The 19,785-nt window shown below is 38.0% G+C and overlaps 1 protein-coding gene and 1 pseudogene across 1 annotated transcript; one reads left to right on the top strand and one right to left on the bottom strand.

Moving 5' to 3' along the window:
- The first annotated feature begins 2,413 nt into the window (after positions 1-2,413).
- LOC112179791 (O-fucosyltransferase 9) lies at positions 2,414-10,271 on the top strand. The gene is made up of 10 exons (XM_024318276.2): positions 2,414-3,073; positions 3,450-3,522; positions 4,181-4,248; positions 5,041-5,129; positions 6,299-6,496; positions 6,715-6,919; positions 7,011-7,178; positions 8,591-8,758; positions 8,945-9,135; positions 9,839-10,271. Exons 1-10 carry the CDS (start codon positions 2,678-2,680, stop codon positions 10,005-10,007), a joined length of 1,725 nt encoding a protein of 574 aa, XP_024174044.1. The 5' UTR covers positions 2,414-2,677; the 3' UTR covers positions 10,008-10,271.
- An 818-nt stretch (positions 10,272-11,089) lies between these two features.
- On the bottom strand, positions 11,090-13,514 carry LOC112180853 (annotated as a pseudogene).
- Between the last annotated feature and the right edge of the window lie 6,271 nt (positions 13,515-19,785).

Here is a 19,785-nt window from a genome sequence, read left to right as displayed (position 1 = left end):
GCAGATGTCTGGGTTCTGCCGGATATGGCCAGAATTAACTGGATTTGGTCGACGAAGATGTGATGAAGATGAAGGCTAGTAGTTATTGTTGGCGTGTATGTGTTTCACGATAATATAAGGTCAGTGTCTGTCAAATTTTATATCCACTTCTTATCCCACCTATTCAACAAGATTAGATATCCTACTCTGATAGGAATTGAAATTTCCAATCTATACAAATCCAGATTGCCAAACAGGTGAAACAGCTAGACAGAAATTTTTTAATCCTTATCAGGCCACTTAACCGGGCAAACAAACGCGGCCTTGATGTATATTTCAAAATTTCTCCGTAGAGGTGCTTTACCAGCTGTGGAAGTTAGGGCTGGGTTCGGTTCGGTACCGGAGCTGCAAGTCCAAAACCAGCTACCGTACCAGACTAGTTTGGTACACAAAATCTACTCCCATCACCGGCCACAGAAGTCGGTATACCAACATATCGGTATACCGAGAAGCTCGGCTGGTTGGTCCTCCAACCGAGTTTCTAACAAGAGTGAAGAGTTGAAGAATCACTGAATCCAAAACCCAGAAATCGAGCTTGAAGAATCACCGAATCGAAAACCCAGAAATTTGACTTACCACTTTTGCTACTGAACCCAGAAACCCAGAGTCATGGGAGAGCCAGAGAGCTGGAAGAGTGGAAGTTCAATTTAACCAGAGGTACTGAAATCCCATCATGGCCGGAGAGAGGTTGAGAATCGAGGGCCCGTGCCGGAGAGAGAGAGTTTCTTTGAAGAGTTTGAGAGGCTCAGAGAAGAGAGAGGCCAGAAAGAAGAAAAAAGAAAGAAGAACGAGAAAGAGAGGAGAAGAAGAAGAAGAAAGAGAAGAGAGAAAAATAAAAAATAGAAGAAAGAAGAAAGGGAAGAGAGAAGAATAAGAGATGGTCCAGAAAGAAGAAGAGAGAAAAATAAAAAACTAGAAGAAAGAAGAAAGAAGAAAGAGGAGAGAGAAGAAGTGACCGTCTAGGAAGAAGGAGAGAAAGAATAAAAAACTAGAAGAAAGAAGAAAGAGAAGAGAAAAGAAGAAGGGAGAAGAATAAAAAATTAAAAAAATATGAGTAATTAATTAATTGTATATGAGTTCGGTTGGTACAGTATACTATGTATATACAAAAAATTGAAACTATTACCGTACTGTGTATGTGGAATCGGTACGGTTGTACCGTACCAAGAGTTCAGTTACCGACAGTGTCGGTTACCAACTTCTTTGGTTCGGCTCAGATTCGGTTGGTTGGTTTGTCTCGGTTGAAAATGCCAGCCCTAGTGGAAGTGGTTTGAACATGGCTTGTATGTGAATGTGGGCTGTACAAAGTGTAAGTACTAAAGTACTCTGCTTTTCAAGAAAGAATATTTTTTTTTGCCAAACTTTCAAGAAAGAAGATTGAAGAGAACATTTTTCTTGTCTTCCATATCAGAAAGGTAGTAATAAAGATGGAAGCATGAATCAATTACGCCACTGGGGCCTTTTGCATTAGGAGGTAATCGATTCATGCTCCCATCTTTGTTACTACCTTTCCAATATGAAAGTGCATAGAATCATGATAATATCATTACAAAAAATATGCTAAAGTCCTCCACATTTTTTTAGTTTTATTTTTTGATGATTTTCCTCAGATATGCTTGTGGGAATATAAATGGAGAAAGATGGGTTAGATTAACCCAGTTAGCATATCATTTTATCATAATTTTATTGAAGCCAATATAGACGTTGCCCATCTTGTCGGTTTTTGTCAGAAATTTTCTTGTAATATTGCTTTGGTGTAATAATCTTTCTGTGTCTGTTCGACCGTTGTTATAACCATTGATTCTACCATATCATTGATTATAGGCAATATAGTTACCGATTTTGCAGGATTATGTAAAAAAATTTCTTGTAATATTGTTTGGTGTAATAATCTTCCTTTATCTATACGTTTGATCATTGTAATAACCATAACTCTTACATAACAGTAGATATCTCTTCTAAATCAAGCAATACATTTGTTATAAAAAAATAATTAAAGTAGTAAATTTTATGAGTTACATCATTTGCTTTACGATAGACACGACCGCACCGCCCCGCACTCTGATTGATGCTCCACAATATTCCAATATCGAAAATGTCTTCACCCTACTAAAGTACCCCCCCCCAAAATAAAATTGACTAATCTTTTATCAGTTTATGTTAATTTACTTCACGATAGGCATTACCGTACTCCAACCGACTGTTCCTCCCACAATAGTCCAAACAGTCCGAAAAATGTCCTCACTCTAAATAGAAATGCACACCGAGGCACCCCAAAAGCATCCCCCCACCACACAAAAGAACAAAGCATTTACTTCTCGCGGGCCCCACCTCACAATACAACAGTGTGTAATGAAAGCAACGCACCACCGCAGTCCCCGTGATTCAAGCCGCCCCACGCTCCCACGCCATTTCTCCTCCTTTCCAAATTTCGTTATCTTCTTCTTCTTCTTCTTCTTCACTTCTTCTTCCCCCAAAAACCCAACTAAGCCCGCACTTCCCGCCACTACTCCACCTAACACTACCACTAATGCAGCAGCACCACCGCCACTACCACTACCGCCAGCCGCCTCACTTCTTCCACAGCCAGATCTCAATCTCTCTCTAACCCTACTTCAATTCCTTTACTCCGCCGCCAATGCACGGCTACAGCCGCCTCGGCATGCCCCGCGGCGGCGGCGGCTCCATTACCGCCTCGCCGCCGTCCTCGCCGCGCTGCCGCCACGGCCGGAGCAAGAACTCCTCCGGCGGCGGCGGCGGCCGCGGTCCCAAGCAGCAGAGCATTGCGGAGAGGGCGGTGTTTTTTATCATCTCGGTGGTGTTTAGAAGACGAGGCATGCTTTTATTCGCGCCTCTGTTGTATATTTCCGGAATGTTGTTGTATATGGGCTCTGTGAGCTTCGATGTAGTTAGCTTGAAGAACGTTGTGATTATCAGTAAGCCGTCGCCGCCGGGATCGCTGTACAGGAGTCCTCAGGTTTTTCAGAAGCTCTGGCCTTATATGCAGGCCGAGAGTAATCACACTCCCAATTTGGTCAGTGCCTTTTAGTAACTAAGTTTCTAATTCGGGGTCGATTCGGTGGTGGATTGGAAAATGCAGCATTTGCTATGTGTTTTGTAGTTACTGTGAATCCGAGATTTCGTCGCTATGCTTTTGTTCACTTTGATGTGCATTGTTCATTGTTCATTTGCATATGCGATTTGACGATCGAGATTTTGAAAACTTATCTAAGCTATATATGAGATGAATAGAACTATGCAGTCCTCAAGTCTAAGATCATGTTTCGGTAGAAAATGTACATGAAATTAGTGTTGTAGCTAGTTCTCTACTTCTTATGAATGAGTGGTGTAGTATGATGCGTACAATGAGCTATGTGAATTGACACTCTGCTGAAATGAAAATGTTGCAGTTGATGACAGTGTGGAACTCAAATGTGCATAAAGTTTGGAAGCCTTGTATTCCCAAAGATACTCTGAAAGCAGGTTAGATTTTTGTTTAAAAGATCACAGTTAATTGACGAGCAATAGGTAATTGTCTGTTGGGATTATTACTGGTTTGCAGAGATTCTTCTTAGTTGAACTCATCATTTGGTTCAGCTCTGTGGGCAACAGGGCCTACTCTGCAGTATCAAGTTTAGCTATGAGATCAATATCCGCACACACATGCTGCAAAAGTTTGTGGACCCATAATTTATGCCCCATGGAGGGCGCATTGGAATACTAAACAAGTTTAATTTGGAAATGGAAATACCGTCCCCTAGTTTTTCCAGTGGCACATGCATGCATACAGAAATTTGTATCAAGACATTCTGCTTCTTGCATATTTTTCAAATTCTCATGTAATTATACCAGTGTATAAAGTAGTTATTAAGAGAATGTTTTGTAGCAAAATATAATGAATTTTCAGTATCTAGAGTAATATTAGGTGATACCTATGTAACAGGGTGTAGATTACCGTAAATAATATGTTATCCCTTTCAATGTTCAGCTTACTTCTATTTGTCTGGCATTTTTAACTCTGGCTGTGCATATCAGAAGTAAATATCAAATACAGACTTCTGCTGTTCGATAATTGACCATCAAAATGAATACTTGTTGTTTATATGAAATGAATTACTAACTTCAGTATTTTAATTTACAGAATTACCAAAGTCAAATGGTCTATTCATAATTGAAGCGAACGGTGGGTTGAACCAGCAACGGTTGTCGGTAGGTCTAATTATTGCTAAGTATAATTCATTTTCTTGATGGTTAGAATTATTGATCTAATTATAATGAGTATCATTTCTACACATGTTTCTGTTTTATTTCTTTTGGTGCATTCGATCTTTGAAGAAAGAGACCAATTCATAACTAAATGAAATTTGCAGCCAATTACCAACTTGTAGGAGATGCTTTCACTTCTTTTTTGGTATTAAGTGATGGCTCGTATCTGGTTTTTAGAACACCAAGGATGTTTTGTTTTATCATGAGTCTTGATTTTTAAAATATGTGGAATTTCAAATGGGGGAGTCATAACCAACCCAATCATTTTGTTGGTTCTATTGACCATATGCATTGAAGTCAATACAATCGGCAACAATGAGGAGTGTCAAACATTGTTGTGCTGCTACAGAAATTGAATAATATAATTTTATGGTCTTTTGTTAGATACTTAGTATATTAGGTGGTTGGTCGGATCTGCGCTTCAAACAAGTCTACTAGGTGAATAGTCTAGATTGTTGGAGAAACATAACATGATAGAAACCTAGACTTTCGGCTGTCTAACTATAGATTGTCCCCTATATAAGTCAGTTGTGTTTATCGAACCAATTGTGACCAATGCGACAATAAGTATGGCGACCAAGTATCAATTTATCCACTCATTGTTACATTTGGACTTACTTCCTCAGTAAGTATGCATGCTCGTTTCATAAACTTAATAGTTATCATAACTATGTCTTCTGCATCTTAATTCTTCCCTTTTAGTTCCTGACTTTTGCCTTTTCAATTTTCACATAGATATGTGATGCAGTTGCTGTGGCTGGACTCCTAAATGCAACTCTTCTGATTCCAATCTTTCATCTAAATAGTGTTTGGAGAGACTCAAGGTGATTTTCAGATTAATTGAACTATTATAAAGACTTTAATTATCAGTTGCATGTTACCTATTCTCTAGTCGTTCTAAATAGTTTAACAGATTACTGCAGAGAAAAAACACTAGAAAAGATCACCGTATGATGATTAACTAATTGCTGTATAAGTCTTAGTAAAGATATTTCTAAATATAGTATAGTAACGTAATAGTTGTTGAACTCCTTTATTCTTGCAATGCCATCTCCCTTGGTGTTGTGCAAATTATAAAATAATACAAAAGTACACATGATATTTCCCAGGAATTTAGAAATATGCAAGACGATCCTGTATTGGAAATATATTTGAAAAGACCACCTCATCTGATAACAATACATTATTGCAGCCAACTTTGAGTTTTCTCTTTTGTTAATGATAGAAGTTGAAGTACTTAAAATGCCAGGAGAAGCCAAACAGTAAACAGAAATATCAGGAATGAAAGGACAGCTAGGTTTTTAATTTAAAATTTAGGGGTGACTCAGATGGGAAAGGGAAAGCAACACTGTCATTTGGTTGCCCTTGTTCGTTGTATTTTCCTAACTAACCTGAGTCTCTCTCTCTCTCTCTCTCTCTCTGTTTTTTTTCCTCTCCCCCAAGTTCAGTGCTTAATATGTCTGTCACTTCTGCCTACCTTTTTCCTGGTTCCTTGTCACTTTTGCAGTTTCTTTTCTGGTCAGTTACTTGCATATGGCTATAAAACTCTAGCTTATTCTGTTACCAATAGATCGTGGTATATTGTTAAAGTCATTTTAATTAGATAATGTGCTTGTTGCTGATATATTGTTTATGAAAAGAAAATGTTGGAAATGGCAATTCTGAATTGAAGTCTTTATACCGCCAAGAAGAGATGTTGTTGAAGGGATATTACTTCCAAATTTTTTTATAAACTAGATCTGAAAAAAGAAAAAAGAAAAAAATATTATCAGAGGCATCTAATAGTTATGGTAGACAATAGAAAGTTTTGAATATATATTCATGTAGCATACAGTATGACCTGACAGTCTAATTGGTGCATGGTTTCCCATTTACTTACAGTACATCTGAAGCATGGCACAGTAATCAAAATATGTCTTGTTTTGACTAGAAAATCATTCTCTCTTCTTGATAATGCTGCAAGGTATTGATCCTTTAGTTCAACTTATTGCAGTCACTTTGGGAACATATTTGATGAAGATTTCTTCATCCATGCTCTCAGAAATCACGTTAATGTGGTCAGGGAACTTCCAGAAGATATACTTCAGCGGTTTGACAATAATATAAGCAACATTGTGAATTTGAGAGTGAAAGGTTGGTCAAGTTCAGCTCACTATCTCCGTAAGGTCCTCCCGAAGTTAGAGGAGATGGGGTACGTCTCTACCTCTATTACTATTTCTATTATCTTTTGGTTTTCCGTATATGATTTGACAATCTGGCTTAAATTTTCATCATATAATGTGATGTAGTTTACCTTTTTCTTTCAGAGTTATGTCAGTGACTCTTTTTAGTTTCCTTAAGTTTCAGTCATGGTTTTGAGTTACATTGGATGTGACAGCTATATATAGTTTCCCTCAATCCATGTTTCAGGGCTGTGCGCATTGCACCTTTTTCAAACAGATTGGCTCATGCAGTTCCTTCAAACATCCAGAGCCTTAGATGCTTAGCCAATTTTGAAGCACTGAGGTTCTCAAATTCAATAAGACTGCTTGCAGATAAAATGGTTGATCGAATGGTCAAAAGTAGCTCCCACAGTGAAGGCAAATATGTTTCAGTACATCTTCGCTTTGAAGAGGTCTTATTCTTTATCTTTTTATTTGAACTCCTGAACTCTTCTGCAGCTGTACTTTCTGCAACTTCTAAATACTGGTTCTCTGTTTATAAAGGACATGGTTGCGTTTTCATGCTGTGAATATGATGGTGGGGAGGAAGAGAAACATGAAATGGATATTGCTCGAGAAAGAAGCTGGAGAGGAAAATTCAGGAGAAGGGGTAGAGTAATTAGGCCAGGTGCAAATCGTGTTGATGGGAAATGCCCTTTAACGCCATTAGAGGTACAATCCTGTGCTTTCTTTCTTTTAATTTTGTAAGCTACAATTTCAACTTTTTTTAAAATCTTATCCTACTCGGTTGCTCGAAGGTATATATTGTTCTGCTGTATGGGTTGTTGAAAAGTATTACCCTTAAATATTGGTAACTAAGTTCCTTAAAACTGACATGTAACCTGTAATATTCAGATTTCTAATTAAAGATAAAGTTTCTACTTGTGATCATAATGAACTACTCACTATAGATAAATTTACAAAGACCGGATATAATAATAATAATAATTTTTTTTTTAGAGAAGTCATGGAAGCTTTGAGTATTGTCTGATTGCTGAAAAAAAAAACTGTAGGAAAAGAGTTGTACAATGCATTATTTGGTTTGAGGAATGTCTGAGTAATTGCTGGAATAAACTTTGTTTAATCTTCTAATGAAAGCATGTTCCTACTCTGAAGAAAACAAGTAAAACTTAAATAAAATAAAGAAGATTAAACAAAGTCTATCCCAGCAACATACTTTTACTTTCAAACTTTCAGTGTGGAAATGCTACCATCGCCTTATATAGATAGGGGCACACCAAAATGTCTTCAAAAAAGGAATCACGATTCAGAAATTATCAGGGATACGGTTACAGACTTTTGTAGGTTGAAATGTTATATACTTAGTTTATACATCATGTGTCTTCAGTCATATTATCCGTAACATTCATTGAAATGCCAATGTGCGAGATTGTTATACACAATTATATGCAGGGACTTTTTTTTTATTCCTTTTAGGTCATTTTCATTTTCAGATCAACTTGAGACATTCCATCTTAATGCCCAAAAAGGAGTGCCCATCTCAGTTATTATAACAGTAAGAGCATTGCCACTCCTTCTCGACACAAACTTCCTGAAAACTGATATCTCCTCAAAACTTCTCCAAATCAGAATAAATGAAACTCCCCAAGAAAGACCCACCTATCTGGAAAATTTGAAGATACACATTTTGGGAAAGAAAAAAAAAAAAAAAAACTTACCTCAGGTAGGAGAGCATGGGAACCTTTTTTTAAAAGATATGAGGAAAGTTCTTTACTCTAGGTAGGAGAGCTCCTCCCCAGATAAGTTTTATCCCTGAAATTATCTGCAAATCTAGGGAAAGGATTGGATGCTCTCGTAACACCAACTGTATTATTTTAGTGTCATTCACATGAAGGAAAAATGTCAGTGACTTCTGTCAACACTCATTGTTATTATTGTTTACTAATAATGGCAATTTGATTTTTTTTTTCAAAATTATTGAACATGACCAAATTTTTTCAATAGCTGGTCTGGCTGTGTTGTGGTCAACCGAGTTCTGCATTTAAAGTTAAAATTTGATTACAATAGGATTAGTAAGAACTTGTTCTCAGCTCGAGTGACTAATGTAATATCTGTTGCTGCAGGTAGGAATGATGCTCAGGGGCATGGGATTTGATAATACCACCTCAGTATACATTGCAGCAGGTAAAATTTATAAAGCAGAAAAGTACATGGCTCCACTTAAACAGATGTTTCCACACTTGCAAATGAAAGACACACTGGCTACTTCAGAAGAACTTGCTCCTTTTAAGGTACCATTTGAGTCACGGGATTGAACTAAATACAGCATCAATCACAAAAGCAAGCAATAGCTTGAGACAAGTGAAATATTTACCATAGCCATTTGCTGTAGGGCCACATTTAAATTTGCTACTTTTGTTATATTTAATAGAGTTAGCGTCAAGTTAATTTTTTAATTGACAAAATTTCTGTTGTAGGGCCACTTATCTAGGTTGGCTGCTCTTGATTACACGGTTTGCCTCCATAGTGAAGTGTTTGTCACCACTCAGGGGGGTAATTTTCCCCACTTTTTGATGGGCCACAGGCGCTATCTCTATGGAGGACATTCGAAGACAATCAAGCCTGATAAGCGTAAATTGGCACTGTTGTTTGATAATCCCAGTATCAGGTAATTTTTAGTTGAACTTAATTGTTTGATTTTATATGCTGAGTTGCTTTAGTTCTTCATCCATGTAAGCAAAGAATGTGTAACGGTCACTAACAAAGAAATTGGGTACTACCCTACTGGTAAAAGTTCTACGAAAAATAATAATTCCCCTCTTCCTCAGTCCTTTCTCATAGGTTTGGAATTAAAGTGGGAAAAAACAAAAAGACATGTTATTATAATGTCTTTACAGAAGTATAACAGATGCAGGTAGCCTTGGAGAAGATTGTCTTCCATAATTGTTGCTTTCCTTCTCTACAGACATTCTAGCTTGTGCATCTTGTAGATTTTATTACGCAAATGAGAATACAAAACTATCCAAATTATTGAACTTTTAGAGAGAGAATTTGTATTATCACCATAATGTGTTTCTCAATTTCAAAAACCTGAGTGTTCAGTTTTCATTGCCAATGAAAAGCATGAATGGAAAATTAAGCATATATAAACATGAATGGAAAAAGGATATAAACTTATCAAAAAGAGGTTTATATAAATTAACTCTGTACTTGTTTAAAGGGATAACATGATTGGAAAATTAAGCATATATACAGCCTACACAAATGTTAAACTTCGGCTGTTACTCTTTTCATCATCAGCCTAATCCTTCACTTTAAAGCATTGCATACAAAATACAAATGTCTATTCATTCACATTTCATGTTTTTCAGATGGGAAGATTTCAAGCGACAGATGCAAGACATGCTCAGACACAGTGAGCAGAAGGGTGTTGAAGTGAGAAAACCCAGTGCCTCACTATATACATTTCCCATGCCAGATTGTATGTGTAAGGAAGGAGAAGCTATAGATGAAAACAGTAACACAACAACACAGACTTGACTACGTAAAAATTGTCAGTAGACTTACAATTCTTTGTTCACCTGTAATTTAGTGTATCATTCATTTGTGTTTATCAACAAAATAGTGTTTCATTCATTCAGTTATAAAATTTTTCTTTCATTTGAGTATAGAGGGTAGTGTATACAAGGTACGCATTTGGTTTAGTAACCATGTTGGATCAGTACTCTGGTACTCAAAATTCATTGTATATGGACAATAACAGATATATTCTTTTGTATTAATTTTCTACTTTGCTTTGGTCCATTCATTTGAGTTTCTGACTGCTTCTTGTGACATGTAGCTATATGCTATGCAGTATGATGTGTCGAGACAATTTTATATCTTTAGTTCATGCCACGTCGGAGACAATTTTATGTATGGCGTCGAATTCTGGATTTATTTGCTATTCATCCCAACTTTGCCCATATTAGTTTCTCTTAACACCTCCCCTCTCTCACCTCCACACGGGAGTGGTGCCGCCACAACCACCTCCGACAATAACGCCACCCACCAACCTTTGACAACACCTCTCTCTCCCTCTCTTTCTTTCTCTTCTTGGCAATGTTATCCAGTGGCCATAATTCAAGAAGTGACAACAAAATAAGGTGAGGAATGACAATTTGGGTGAAGGATCTAGAGGTCATGAACTGAGAAACTATGATGTAAATTAATATTACATTGTATAAGATAGCTTCTTTTCATAGTGCTAGTCTCAGTCGATTATGATGATTGCCTCATTTCATCATTTCCAATTTGAACACTAGGCGATCTAGGTTTTTTTATCATTTTATTGTGAGCTACTCATGTAGTTCTCCTTCCACTTTTGATAATTGGGGTGTGATTATTCCCCGGGTTGTGCCAGCACTCCCAAAAAGACCAAACACAAGGACCATGGAAGAAGGAAAAAAAAAATAGTAACTATACTATCTGAGACAGAACTATGGATGACTGGTAAAGTCTTGATCAGTCAAGTCAAGCATCAATAAACAGCTTTGAATTACCACTCACAGCTAGTACTTTTCAACAAAACAGACTACTTTTGACGAGAATGTTCAAATGAAAAATTAGACACATTGGCAAAAGGTGAAGTGGTGCTTTCAACTTTCAAACCGTACTATAGCCCATGGCAAAGATTCAGGAGAACCACTGATTGAGCACAATTACATTCCCATCATAATCGACATTCACAATAACTGTGTCGCCCTCTTTGATTTCCCTTGCTAGCATCTTCTCAGCCATGTTGTCCTCCAAAAGTCTCATTATGGCTCTTCTTAGAGGCCTTGCCCCATAGCTTGGGTTGTATCCTTCATCAACCAAGCTATCCCTGAACCTCTCTGTCACTTGAAGCTCTTTCTCTTTAGTCTTCAGCCTTTCGGAAACCTCCTTCAGCATTATATCTGCTATTTCCTTCAGCTCCAACTTAGTCAGCTGGCGGAAGACAATGATTTCATCCAACCTATTTAGGAACTCAGGTCTAGATTGCGTTTTAGCTCCTCTGTCACTGAGCTCTTGATGCGATTGTGACTGGTATCATTCTCATCGTAATCAAGATCAACTCCTACACGGAGTCCTCCTTTCTCAATTACACTGCTTCCGACATTAGATGTCATGATCAGAAGTGTATTCTTGAAATCCACAGTTCTGCCCTTGCTGTCGGTCAATCTTCCATCCTCAAGAATTTGAAGCATCACATTTAAGACATCTGGATCAGCCTTCTCAATCTCATCAAATAGCACCACAGTGTAAGGACGGCGTCTAACGGCTTCAGTCAGCTGACCTCCATCAGTGTAACCAACATAACCAGGGGGAGAACCAATAAGCTTTGAAACAGAGTGCCGTTCCATAAATTCACTCATATCAAGGCAAATCATGGCTTCTTCAGAGCCAAAGTAGTATGCAGCCAAAGCTTTTGCGAGTTCGGATTTTCCAACACCAGTTGGACCAGAAAAGATGAAACTGGCAATTGGACGATTAGGATATCTGAGTCCAACACGGCCTCGGCGAATAGCACGACTAATAGCCTTGACTGCTTCATCCTGACCAATAACCCGCTTATGGAGGGTCTCTTCCATCTTGAGAAGGCGATCCGATTCATCAGCTGACACTTTGTCAACAGGAATACCAATCCAAGAGAACACGATACGTTGAATATCCACTTCAGTTACCATAGGACCTACATCCCCTGCCTCGCTCTCAGCCTTGCTCATCTCTTTTCCTTTCTCTTTTATATTTCTGATCTGTGTTTTAAGGTCCATTTCTCTCTCACGTAACTCCCCAACCTGTCCCAAGTTATTGTGTTGTCAGTTTAATCAGTTGAAGCTTTTTAAGACACAAATTATCAGAAGTAAATATTTGAGAGTTCTAATTTACTACACTGGACACACACAATTCTTATATCCATCTTACTCTAAATCACCTTGAAAGTATACCAATATTTCTGGCCGCAATCTTCTATACATTCACTACTAATCTGGTTCATCATATTCATGGTATAATTGCAACATGAGTGGTTTACAACTTCAGCAAACATATCGATCCAAAGCATATGTCAAAAATCTATACCTTTTCAAAGTCTTGGCTTCGAACAGCTTCATTCTTCTCCTTGGTAATCTGTCTCAGTTCTTTGTCAAGATCTCTAGTTTCTTCAGGTAGCTGCAGAGATCATATAATAGGTCACGTCAACTCAAAAATCCCTGAGATAAAAAGACGGTGCCTGTCTGGACTTTGAACTAGAAAGTGAGGTCATACCTGTGCATGACAAAAGCGAACTTCAGAACCAGCTCGATCAATCAAGTCAATTGCTTTATCAGGTAGAAAGCGATCACTGTAGAAAACAGAATTATTTAATCAACTAGATATGCAGATATGCATAAGAGGGGAGAAGTAGCTAGCATCACTACCAAAAAAAAAACAAGAAGAAGAAGATGATGATCAATTTCTGCACATATGCTAAATGAGTACTTGATACACCACCGATTACACAAGCTAAATTTCCAGCCAGACAACAATGTCAAGTAAAACCATCAACAGCAGACTGTCAAAGAGGTAGCGATGCAAGACAAATATAGATTCTACTATGAACATGACACATAGAGGGATGCCTACCTGATGTAGTGGTCTGATAGCTGAGCGGCAGCTATCAGAGCTTCATCAGTATACCGGAGCTTGTGGTGGATCTCATATAGCTCCCGGAGCCCTCGCAGAATCTGTATTGTATCATCCACAGATGGTTCAGGAACTTTGACTTGTTGAAAACGTCTTTCCAATGCTGGGTCTCTCTCAATGTGCTTTCTGTATTCTTCTCAATGAATTAAAACGCGCGCCCCTCAAAAGGCGAATTCCAGGCCTGAAATTGAGTGTGTTTCGGTGGCTAGGCGACGACGCTGGTGAGGCGTTCTCCAAGGCGTGAAAGGCGTCCTCCAAAGTGCTAAAGGCGTACGCGCAGAAAAAAAAAAGAAAGAAAAGTGATGTCGTTTTGAAACTGATCGGGTTTAAAGGCTTCTCCATGTCGCGACCCCAGAGCAATTAAGCATTTAGATCCGATCTCAGCCCTCTCTTTCCAAAAGGCATGAAATTCGATCCCTAACCCAGAGTTTGAGTTAGGAGTTCGATTTCGATTCACAGCAGTCAATTTGAGCTTGATTGGAGGTCGATTTGCAGCAGGCTATTTGAAGGTACTGGAATTGGATACTTGGATTCGCAACAAGCCATTTGAACTTTTGAAGGTATGATTCCCGATTTCCCGATTTCAGGTTGTTCCCGATTTCCTGTCTAGACAATCATATATGTCCAGCAACCCCATTAATTTGGTTGCAATAGTTTGCAGATTTTGATCTTTTAGATATTCTTGTTTGTGGGTTACTGTCATTTTGCAGATTTTGATCTTATGGGTTCATATTGTTTGTGGGTTACTGTCAATTTTGCAGATTTTGTGATCCCATTGGAATTGATTTAGATTTTTTTGGATTCAGTTTGAGTTTTGAGTCTGGTTACTGTCAATGTTCTCGGTCCTCTTTTGAAGTAGCAGCTGGAAGATATTCCACAGTTTTCGTCATTATAATAGTTGTGTTAATTGAGTAGAAATTGTAGTGATAGACCTCATGAGAAAACCTGTGATGATGGTACTTGTTTAGCAACATTTTCACTATTTAGTAATTGTTAAGTTTTCAGAAAACAGATTTTGATTTCTCTAGTAGTACTTTGTTTGTAGCATGGATGAGAGTGGATAATATCAAGGCCTCTATTTATAACTTATATTTAAGGCTTGTATACTTATATTCTAAGAATGCTGCTTCTTTGATTTCTTTCCAGTCTCTAAGTTCGGCTGGAAATTGAAGGTTGTCGTAGGTAATATCCACAATCCTATTATTCTTCAGCTGTTTAATGCTCCTATATCCATTAATGCCTGAAACATCTCATTGTTCTGCTGGCAGCTGCTACTATTGCAGGAACTGCTGGTATCTTATTGTTTGTCATTCTCTTCCGTTGGATTTCACTGATTAGGGAAAATGACAATGAATCCTGCACTTTGACATAAAACCACATAATATCCTTTTGGATGAAAACTTTTTCCCAAAGATTTCTGACTTTGGTCTTTCTAAACTTTGTACAAGGAAGGAGAGCATTATTTCAATGTTGGATGCTAGAGGGACAATAGAGTATATAGCTCCACAGTTTTGAATCATAATGTGGTATGTATAAGAGTAGAAATTACATGAATATAGGCGATTTATTCGTAAGGCTTACGCCTTATGCGCCTTATGCCTCAAGGCTGCAAGGCTCTCCCGAAAACGCCTCGGGTACGCCTTCAGCGTTTTAAAACATTGATTCGTCTAGAGTGGTGGCCCCAATACACTGCAGCATAGATGTAAAACTCAATATTTGGATGCAAAACACCACCATCATTCTTGAATCACCAAGACTGAAAAGCACCCAAAAACAGTACATATATATAAAGCTTGAACGGAAAAAATCACCAGAACTATAATTGCATTCTTCGATAACAAATAGGTATATAGAATGTAATAAACCAAGAAGAAAAAAGTACTTTATTATTTCTATCCATGCCTTGTATCGTAAAAAATTACCTTCAGTTCACCCCTTGCAAGGGCTGGTTTTAATATATTTGCAGCATCAATTGCCCCTTCTGCTGCTCCTGCTCCAATTAAAATGTGCACCTCATCAATAAACAAAATTATCTCATCACTTTGTTTGATTTCCTCAATTAGTTTCTTCAATCTTTCCTCGATGCAAGAGGTAGCGATGCAAGAGGAGTGAATGGAATTTCAACAGCAACAAAGCCACTGCCCCTTCCAATGATTTTTTTCCACTTCAATGCGTGCACCTTTGATGTAGGACGAGAATGGACCCAGTTTAGCCGAAAAACCATAAAAGTAAAGAAGCGGCGTAGAATCAAGAAAAGTGATTGGAAAATAGGTAACTCACTCGTAATCAGGTTATTAGCCGCTGGAATATTCAAGAAGATTTGGTTTTGGACTTTTTGGGTTTCTCGTGCTAAAAGTCAGGTTTTGATTTTAAATCAGATTTGACTAACTTTTGGCCAGAAAGTTCGTTTGAGACGCATGATACCTTTCCAGAATAGGAACGACGAGATCTTCAAGACTCACTTTAGTGAGCCCTATCAGATTTAGGCCAAAATGTATAGTCTTAATTATCCGATTCGTGATTTAATATTTTTAAGCTAGTTTTACATTCTTTTTAGAGAAAATATTTCAAACAGGACCCGAACTAAGGCCGACTCCTAACTTTAGTACCCGACTATGAAAAACTATCACTTTGGTACCCCAAGTTTGAAGCTCGACCTAAGAATGGTACATGCCATCCATCACAGCGTTAAGTCTTTGCTACGTGGCAAACCATGAGGACCCTCAAAATATGCCACGTGGTTAGCTAGTTAACGCCGTGATGGACGGCGTGTACCATTCTTGGGTCAGACTTCAAACTTGGGGTACCAAAGTGATAGTTTTGCATAGTCGGGTATTGAAGTTAAGAATGAGTCTTAGTTTGGGTACTGTTTGTAACATTTTCTCTTCTTTTTATTTTACGTTTTCTAGTTTATTTTGGATTTGTTTTGTTTTAATCCGTGGGCTTTAGGATTTCATTGTTAGTCGCCCTAGGGTTTCTTTTCCCATATATAAGCAACCTTAAACGGCTGCAGAAGGATCTTTCAACTTTTAATCAATAAAATAGAGATTTTCTCTTTTATCTCTGGTGGACTCCAGAACCCTTTTGTTAGGTTTATTGCTGATAAACCTAGTTATCAATCCGACTGCGTCAGGTGGTATCAGAACAGGTCTTCCCTGTCTCTTTTATTTTCCTTAGTAGCAATGGGTGAAGTTACGAAATCAGATATTGAAGCTCTTACAACAGCGTTTACCGCTGCCATCAATTCCATGAATAATCAGATTGGAGAAATTCGTGGATTTTTGGGTGAGAGAAACAACAACAACAACAATAATCGGCATAGAGGCGGGGAAGGAGGCCAGCGAGTTAGGGCTCCACGTGGTGAAGTTGTTGTTATAATTCAGAGTCTGAGTCTGAAGAAGAAATTGTGCAACATGAACACCAAGGACAAGCTGACCAGGATTACAAAGTCAAGGCTGAGATTCCTTTCTTTTCAGGCAACTTGGGTCTAGAAGATTTTCTGGATTGGTAGGTTGAAGTGGATAGATTCTTTGAGATCATGGAGGTTCCAAAACACAAGCAGGCTAAGATGGTTTCTCAGAAGCTAAAAACAAATATTGCTTATTGGTGGGATCAATTGCAGAGTTCTCATCAGAGGCAAGGAAAAGAGCGTGTTCGAACATGGAGGAAGATGAAAGGTCTTCTTAACGAAAAATTTTTGCCTAGAGATTTTTCGATCAAGAATTACCCTCCCAAGGTTTTTGAGAAGAAGTTAAAGTCCAAAGAATTTTCTTTGCCCGTTGAGATTAATAGTTTATCTGAAGAAAATCCAGAAAATTTTATGATGGAAGAAACTCCACAAGAAATCATCCATGATGATCAAGAAGATATTAAAGATGAAATTGCTCATGAAGACATGGTTATTTGTAATGGTGAAGTCTTGGATCCTGAAATAAATCATTCAGAACCTGATGTCATTCAAGAATGTAACCTTGAGCGCCAAGAAGAATCTACTACGGTTGCCTATGAAAGCCAAAATGCATATGACAGACTCATCTATGGTGTTGGGTTCATGATTGTGCCATCAGAATATGCAGAAGATCCGACCAATAATCTACAGGTTCAATTGTCTAATTTTTTCTTAGGTCTTTTGTCTACCTCTTCTTGTCCTTTATTTAAGAGGAACTCGAGGGCGAGTTCTTTCATAGTGGAGAAGAATGATGTAGGACGAGAATGGACCCAGTTTAGCCGAAAAACCATAAAAGTAAAGAATCGGCGTAGAATCAAGAAAAGTGATTGGAAAATAAGTAACTCACGCGTAATCAGGTTACTAGCCGCTGGAATATTCAAGAAGATTTGGTTTTGGACTTTTTGGGTTTCTCGTGCTAAAAGTCAGGTTTTGATTTAAAGATTTGACTAACTTTTGGCCAGAATGTCCGTTTGAGACACATGATACCTTTCCAGAATGGGAACGACGAGATCTTCAAGACTCACTTTAGTGAGCCCTATCAGATTTAGGCCAAAATGTATAGTCTTAATTATCCGATTCGTGATTTAATATTTTTAGGCTAGTTTTACATTCTTTTTATTTTACGTTTTCTAGTTTATTTTGGATTTGTTTTGTTTTAATCCGTGGGCTTTAGGATTTCATTGTTAGTCGCCCTAGGGTTTCTTTTCCCATATATAAGCAACCTTAAACGGCTGCAGAAGGATCTTTCAACTTTTAATCAATAAAATAGAGATTTTCTCTTTTATCTCTGGTGGACTCCAGAACCCTTTTGTTAGGTTTATTGCTGGTAAACCTAGTTATCAATCCAACTGCGTCAACCTTTAAGATTGATTCTCATATATGGCAGCAATTCCAATTCCTTCACCAATAAGACCCAAAAGTATCTGCTCTGTACCAATGAAGTTGTGACCAAGTCGCCTTGCTTCCTCTTGTGCAAGCATAATCACCTTTATTGCCTTTTCTGAGAAGCGCTCAAACATGGCTTTAGGCACACATCTGAAAGCATTTAGACGCTGAGAGGAGACAGCTTCTCCCACATTAGAATATAAGTCTTGCCTAGGCCTCGTCATAATATCTAAAGCATGAACACTACGGAGTCCTGAGAAACTGCTCAATCTCAACGCAGGTGCTTGTAAAGGACAATCATCTTCGTTGCCCTTCGCCCGGCAACCACACTAGGAATAATACTAAACTGGACTGAAACCCCAGCCATGATACCAACCTAAAGCAACAAGCAAACTCAAATTAGGAGGCAAGAAAACCCAAATCCAAACAAACAGAATCAAACCCAAAAACCCTAATGGACAATCTAAACCCCCAATTTAATCAAATGTAACAGAACCAATTTAACAACCTGTGCAAAACCAAGTTACCAATTTAATCAAATGAACAACTACAGTTTATAATTTGGTCATTTGGATGCCTAGACCTAATATGACGTAAAACCAAAGGTATAATTTGGTCTTACTGGGACAGAAGTTGGAGGATGCATTGGTAAATGCAAAGAACACTTCACACCAGAAGATGCAGTTGACCAAGGTGTTTTCGATCAGATTGCTAGTTAGTAAACTCTCTGGAACATTTCCTAAAGTTAATGCATGTTGTTTTATTGTCTGCAGCTACATGATTGCTTTATGCAAGTAAAAGATTACAAAGAAAGACTTATATGAAGTGAAGATAAACTTCAGGTTGGTGATTTTGTTCCTCTTGAGCTTAATGTACAGGAAAAGATCAATTTGAGAGGGGGGGGGGGGGGGGGGGGGGAAGGTATCATTTTAGAAAATGTAATGATGAAGAACAATATTATTTTGTCTATCCACGAACTGAAGTAAAAACTATCTAGATTTTGGTTTTGAATGCATTCTGAGTCAAAGAAGCTACCAAATTCCCGTTTGATCGAGTAATAGAACAACCAGAGTTTATAATTTGGTAATTTGGATGCCTAAAACACAAACATGCTATCAGATTGGTATCAATTACGCCATCCTAATTATGCTCTCAGATTCACAGCAAAACACAGACATGCTATCCTAATTGCAAACAGCATTAAATCTGCAGAAAAGAAATAAAGAAAAAACAAACCCACATCAGATATCTAGCAAACACATAGTTTCTAGATAAAAGGAGTGCTGCTTTTACGATTATGAAATAGAAAATCAAAGCATCTGATAAAAGTCATCTCGAAAGAGAACATGAAACCAAGTGGAAAGCTTTATATACTATGGCTAGTTATGCTATCAATTCATTTCGTCAAACTCAGCAGCTCGCAGAGAGAATGGTGCCTCTGCGAGTTGCTACCTTGCCCCAGTTCCCCCAAACACAAACCCAACGAACCTGATTTGAAATCATTAACAAATTAAAAACTTGATAAAACATTTCCCTAAAATTGAATCGATTGAAATTCAACCAAATTGCAATACATACTCACACGGTTAAGAGAGGAAGAACTGAAGAAGAAGAGTAGAACTCGATTGGTAATCGGTAATCGGACCAATGCCACTATGCGGCTGCGAAACAGCGAAAGTGCGAAGTTGGCCTCGAGTCTCAGACCTCACTCACCTCAGACTTCGAGAAAGGGAAACCCTATTCTTTATTGTACTCTGACATTTTTTTTTTTTTTTGATA

This window comes from Rosa chinensis, chromosome 7, assembly GCF_002994745.2.
Source record: "Rosa chinensis cultivar Old Blush chromosome 7, RchiOBHm-V2, whole genome shotgun sequence".
Classification (NCBI taxonomy): Eukaryota; Viridiplantae; Streptophyta; class Magnoliopsida; order Rosales; family Rosaceae; genus Rosa; species Rosa chinensis.
Note: the sequence above shows the minus strand (reverse complement) of the source record. Positions and strands in the feature narration are given on the sequence as shown.